Source organism: Colobus angolensis, unplaced genomic scaffold, assembly GCF_000951035.1.
Source record: "Colobus angolensis palliatus isolate OR3802 unplaced genomic scaffold, Cang.pa_1.0 Scaffold87, whole genome shotgun sequence".
NCBI classification, from domain to species: Eukaryota; Metazoa; Chordata; class Mammalia; order Primates; family Cercopithecidae; genus Colobus; species Colobus angolensis.
This window is the reverse complement of record NW_012122598.1, coordinates 2,146,407-2,152,542: the sequence shown is the minus strand read 5'-3', so window position 1 is coordinate 2,152,542 and position 6,136 is coordinate 2,146,407. Positions and strand designations below refer to the sequence as shown.

General features: G+C 48.9%; 1 protein-coding gene across 7 annotated transcripts in view; it reads right to left on the bottom strand.

Annotated features, from left to right (window-relative positions):
• Window positions 1-1,059: 1,059 nt before the first annotated feature.
• CSAD (cysteine sulfinic acid decarboxylase) overlaps window positions 1,060-6,136 on the bottom strand; it is a 32,540-nt gene continuing 27,463 nt past the window's right edge. For all 7 annotated transcript variants that reach the window (XM_011930541.1, XM_011930543.1, XM_011930540.1 and 4 more), the window contains 7 exons: window positions 4,662-4,778; window positions 4,516-4,580; window positions 4,154-4,235; window positions 3,511-3,710; window positions 3,272-3,323; window positions 3,027-3,116; window positions 1,060-2,090 (listed from right to left, as the gene is read on the bottom strand). In XM_011930541.1, coding sequence (XP_011785931.1) covers window positions 1,917-2,090; window positions 3,027-3,116; window positions 3,272-3,323; window positions 3,511-3,710; window positions 4,154-4,235; window positions 4,516-4,580; window positions 4,662-4,778 — 780 coding nt within the window. In that variant the 3' untranslated portion in view covers window positions 1,060-1,916. The remainder of the gene's footprint in view (window positions 2,091-3,026; window positions 3,117-3,271; window positions 3,324-3,510; window positions 3,711-4,153; window positions 4,236-4,515; window positions 4,581-4,661; window positions 4,779-6,136) is intronic.

The window sequence follows — 6,136 nt, the reverse complement described above, 5'->3', positions numbered from 1 at the left end:
GGGAGGCTGAGGCAGGAGAATGGCGTGAACCTGGGAGGCGGAGCTTGCAGTGAGCCGAGATTGCGCCACTGCACTCCAGCCTGGGTGAGAGAGGGAGACTCTGTCCCCCCCGCAAAAAAAAATGTTAAATGGATGTTTTTATCTAAGACAGAAAACCACAGGACATGCAGTGGTTTGGTTCCTGGTTAGTTGTCATTATCGTTAACTTTTCTATTGTTTAAATTTCAGAAGAAAAATCTTTGTGTGCATGTTAAGATTTGTCAAGATTGATAATTACATAAGGCTCTGGTCTCAAGATCCAATCCATGTCCATTTTGTTTCAATGTCACCAAAGTAAAATTGATTATAGGGTGATTCTGCTTTTTCTCTCCCATTAAAGGTTTTCAGGGGGAAAAAAAGTGTTCCTCTCTTACACATCTTTTTATTTCACTTTTTTGAGACGAATTCTCACACTGTTACTCAGGCTGCAGTGCTGATGCAATCACAGCTCACTGCAGCCTCAACCTCCTGGGCCCAAGCAATTTTACCACCTCCTCTGAAACAGCTGAGACCACAGGTGTGCACCATCATGTCTGGCTAATTTAAAAAGAAAAAAATTTTTTTTTACAGATGGGTCTTGCTATGTTGCCCAGGCTGGTCTTGAACTCCCGGGCTCAAGCGATTCTCCCACCTCAGCCTCACAAAGTACTAGGATTATAGGCCTGACACCACACCCGGCCATATCTTGTTTAAAAAAAAAAAAAATAAAGTTCTCCATTATTTGATTGTTTTGTTTTGCTTCATTTTTTGAGACAGTCTTGCTCTGTCACCCAGGCTACGGTGCAATGGCGTGATCTCAGCTCACTGTAACCTCCACTTCCTGGGTTCAAGCGATTCTCCCACCTCAGCCTTCCGAGTAGCCAGGATTACAGGCACCCGCCATCATGCCTGGCTAATTTCTGTATTTTTAGTAGAGACAGGGTTTCATGCCTTGGCCTCCCAAAGTGCTGGGATTACAGACGTGAGCCACCGTGCTTGGTTGGTTGAATGTTCATAAATTTCAAAAACATACCAAAAGAATGCAGTTGAAATTTTAACTTTATTATTTTCCCATTACAAAAGTAATGCATATTCATTACATAATAAAAGGGAAGGAGCTCAAAACATACAAAGGAGTCTATGCTTTTTTCTTTTGTTTTTTTAAAGGAGTCTGTTTTAAAATTGCGTATTATCCTATTCCAGGGAAAACTATTAACATTTTGCCATATTTCATTTTATCAGTCTTTTCTTATGTATTTTTGAATATAGCTCAAATATTACTGTATATAAAGTCTTATATTCAGCTTTTTCAACATAAATTACATTAAAGTTATTTTTATGTCAATAAAAATTATCTTTGTAAACATAACTTTAATGGCAAAATAACATTCCATCATATAGACATACTATAATTTATTTAAACACTCTCCTAAAATCAAATATTTAGTTAGGAGAAAGAGTTAGTAGGTCAAAGCATATAAACATTGTGCAGATCACTGTGGCTTAGAAAAGCTGTTCTTTTTTTTTTTTTTTTTTTTTTTGAGATGGAGTCTCGTTCTGTTGCCCAGCCTGGAGTGCAGGGGTGTGATCTCGGCTCACTGCAACCTCCTGGGTTCAAGCAATTCTGCCTCAGCCTCCCGAGTAGCTGGGATGATAGGCACGTGCCACCATGCTCGGCTAATTTTTGTATATTTAGTAGAGACAGGGTTTCACCTTATTGGCCAGGCTGGTCTCGAAGTCCTGACCTCAAGTGATCCACCCGCCTCGGCCTCCCAAAATGCTGGGATTACAGGCATGAGCCACTGTGCCCGGCCTCAAAGGCTGTTCTTGAGAGCACAGGGAGGAAATGCAGTGACTCTGCGGGTGAGGGGTGGTATCAAGGCTGGCAAGAAGAAGGCTCACAGGTCCTGGCCTAGTCGCTCCAGCTCGTTGAGGAGGAAGTCCATATCAGCACAAGTCAGCGCAGGGTTGGCCACAACCACACGGAAGAAGTTACCCCGGGGCCCGTGGGGCTGGTAGCCAATCATCATGGAGCCCTCCTTCACCATGCGCTCCTTGAGCACGGGGGCCACCTGTGGGAGGATGGAGAGAGATTCCAGTTGCAGCCTGGGGTCGGCTGACAGGTAGGCTGGCTTCTTGTCCTGCCAGGCTTCCAGAGGTGCTTTTCCCGCCCACCCAGCCACCTTCTAGAGGTAGCATACATTGCTCAGAGCTTGACCTTGGCCTCAGTTTACCTCTTCTGTCATCTCTAACCTGCTTCGCCTTCTCTATATTCTGCTTTTCTCCCCATTTCTCCCATCTCCAAGAAATCTGTCATGTGGGCCATTTTCTGCCAAATCTTGACTTTCTCTTGATTCCTAACACTGCTTTAGTCTGACTTCAAGCCTTGGCCATCCAAGGCTTAGTCAACACCACCTTCTCCCCTCTCTTAATTCCTGTAATATTTTTGATAATATTAATCTGTGCCCTGTGATCTAGCAAGTAATTTACAAAATTGCCTTGAACACATTGCTTCCAAATAGTAACTTTTGTTTTATAATAAAAACTCCAACAGGGCAAGAACATTTGTCCTTTCAGATCATCTGCAGCACCTAGTACCACTCTATCTTTAGGGACCAGGATATAACACAGCTCCTCGCCTCCAGGTGGCACTTCTAGACTGGCCTTCCCGGGTTTCTCTGTCCCCAGCACAGGTGATAAAGCTCTTCCATGATCTTTCTGCTTCGTATTTGTCCTGGGTCTGAGTTCCCAGCCCAACTGCCAGCACAGGGCTCTGTGTACTGCACACTGGTAACTTCTCTGACTTCTCCTGTAACACCCCTCGCGTCTTCTTACGTACCAGAAATATACCTTCCTCCCCATCCCCACCCCTACCCCTACCCAAAAGACAGCGTCCGTGCCTTAGAGCAAGAGACCAGCAAGGGGACCTGCCATGCCACTCCCAGCCAGCAGGGGGCAGAAGCGCATCAGTTCCCTAAGGGGAAAGCAGAGCGGCAGAGCACGCCTACCTTGGACAGCCTTTGGTGGTAATCTGGACTGTCCTGCTTCCCTCGCAGGCTGGGGGGTACGAACCAGAAACACACATTGAGGAACTCAGGCTGAGAGGAATGAGAAAGAGGAAGGTGTGAGCTGAGGAAGGGGGACCGTTTTCCCTCTCCCTGCCCTTTTTCCTCCACTAGGGCTTTAGTGGGGGTTAGGGGGCTGCAAAAGAGCTGGGCGGGGGCAGGTGCCACAAAAGAGAAGGGGGTCCTACCTCCATGACTAGCTCCAACCCTTCCCGCTTCTTTATTTCCTCCACCAGGTACCTGTGAACAGTGAGAAACCACAGGCGGGGAGGAAAAGCAGAGATCCAGAGACAAAAGAGGCCCACTTAGAATGAGCTACAGAGAACGAGAGAAAAGTAATCCCTGGGAGCAGGAAAGGGGGAGGGGCAGGGACCCAGGAGAGGGGAACAGGGATGACCCCACACACACCCCCACTCCACCCGCCTACCGGGCAAGGGCAAAGGCCTGGTCGATGCGCCGTTCCAGCCCTTGATCGCCCTGTGCCTTCCACATGAGCCACAGCTTCAGACAGTCCACACGGCGGCCACACTGCACTACCTTGTCTCCCGTGTCCAGAGCCACATCGTAGAACTTGTCCTGCTGGAAAAGGTAGCTGGCCTGGGACCCATGGCAGCGCTTGAGCAGGTTCTGTGTGGGAGTGAGGAGACTATCAGGCCCTACCCTCTCCACCGAGGCTTTCCTCCAGAGCTGCACTTGTGGGGGTCTTAGCACAGGATACCCTTTTCTTTCCCTGGAACCAGGCGGCACTGCCAGGATGGCTGCCTGCTGGCTCCAACTTTCTTTGGGTTTCCTCTCAATACCCAGGGTTCTTCCTAAACTCTGATGGCAACTTCAAGCTAGAAACTCCAGGATACCTCTGACTCCAACTCCAAACTGGAAACTTTTCCCTTTGAAAACAGGACCCTGGGGGAGTGAAGGAGCCTAATACAGGATAGGGTGGTAGCAGAGATGCAGCTTCAGAAGGGATGGTAAGGAGAACAGAGAAAGGCCTGAACTTTATCTAAGGTGGGATAGAGAAGGCAGAGCTCCAGAGAGAGGTGGGGCTGGTGCAGGGGCAGGGGCAGACCCACCGAGGAATCCTGGAGAAGAAGTGCAGAGCACTGCAGGCCTGCCGCCAGGAGCTTGTGGGGATTCCAGGCCACAGAGTCAGCCCTGGATGGGGTGGAGCAAAGGCAGGTCAGTGGCTCCTCCTCCAGCTGCCCAACCAGAGCCCCTCCTCCTTTTCCAGGCCCCCAGTAAAGATGCTTTGGTCTCACCCTCACCCCAGCATCAGGAAGAATTGCCATGTCTGACCTCCCAGCTCCAATCAATCCTCTCCAGTCCCCCTCCCCTCAGCCTCCTTCCTCAGCCATGTTAAACTCCCTAGGCCATGATGATTCTCTGGACCAATGGTTTGAAGGGTGGGATTTGGGAAGAAGGGGACTGTATGTACCTCTGGATCCCATCCAGGAGATGCCTGTGTGTCTGTGACAGCAGGACACTCCCACCCCAGGCAGCCTGTGGAGCAGGAGGAACAACGTGGGCCTTGGCCTTGGCTCAGCCCACCCCACCGCACCCCCAAGTCCAAGTCCCACTCACATCCACATGCAGCCAGAGCCCATGACGCTGGCACACATCAGCAATTGCCTCCAGGGGGTCAAAGGCCCCTAGCACAGTGGTGCCAGAGGTGGCACTGACCAGGAACGGCACAGCACCCTGTTGCCAAAATGTAGAGGGAGAAAGATGTAAAGTCATCTCAAAAGCAACTCAGAGCCTGGTGCTGGGCCCAGCTCTAAGCTCTTTGCATGCCTAAAATGGCCCATTTCAACCTCACAACAATGTGTTACTGTCCTTTTTAATGTGTAGTCAGGGACACTGAGATTCAAAGATCCAAGCAGAAGCTCCAGAGATGGACTTTGAACCTAGGTTTTTATTTCCAAAGCTCATACTCTCAAAAAACTTGAATGTTTTACTGGCAGATCCAATGCTACTGAAAAAGGCATAGTGGCTCACACCTATAATCTCGACACTTTGGGAGGCCAAGGCAGGATTGCCTGAGGCCAGAAGTTCAAGACCAGCCTGGGCAACACAGCAAGACCCCACCTCTAAAAAAAAATTTTTTTTAAATTGGTCAAGTATAGTGGTGCATACCTGTAGTCCCAGCTACTCAGGAGGCTGAGATGGCAGGATTGCTTGAGCCCAGAAGTTTGAGGTTACAGTGAGCTATGATTTTGCCACTGCACTCCAGCCTGGGCAACAGAATGAAACTCTGTCTCAAAAAATATAAACAAACAGGCCAGGCACAGTAGCTCAGGCCTGTAATCCCAGCACTTTGGGAGGCCAAGGCAGGCAGACCACTTGAGGACAGGAGTTCAAGACCAGTCTGGCCAACATGGCAAAACCCCGTCTCTACTAAAAAATACAAAAATTAGCTGGGTGTGGTGGTGCACGCCTGTAATCTCAGCTACTTGGGAGGTGGAAGCCAAGGCAGAGGCATGAGAATCGCTTGAACCCAGGAGGCAGAGGTTGCACTGAGCCAAGATCGCACCATTGTACTCCAGCTTGGGCAAAAGATCACGATTCTGTCTCAAAAATAAATAAAAAGGCTGGGCGCAGTGGCTCACACCTGTAATCCCAGCACTTTGGGAGGCTGAGGCGGGTGGATCATGAAGTCAGGAGTTTAAGACCAGCCTGGCCAACATGGTGAAACCCCATCTCTACTAAAACTACAAAAATTAGCTAGGCGCAGTGGCAGGTGCCTGTAATCCCAGCTACTCGGGAGGCTGAGGCAGGAGAATCACTTGAACCTGGGCAGCAGAGGTTGCAGTGAGCCGAGATTGTGCCATTGCACTCCAGCCTGGGTGACAAAGTGAGACTCTGTCTCTAAACAAATAAACAAACAAACAAATAAATAAATAAATAAATTTGAATAGTACAAAAGTTTATGCAGAAATTGAATTAGTAATTTTTAAGACTACCACAGCTGGATGTGGTAGCTCATGCCTATAATCCCAGCACTTTGGGAGGCCAAGGCAGGAGAATCGCTTGAGCCCAGGAGTTCAAGACCAGCCTGG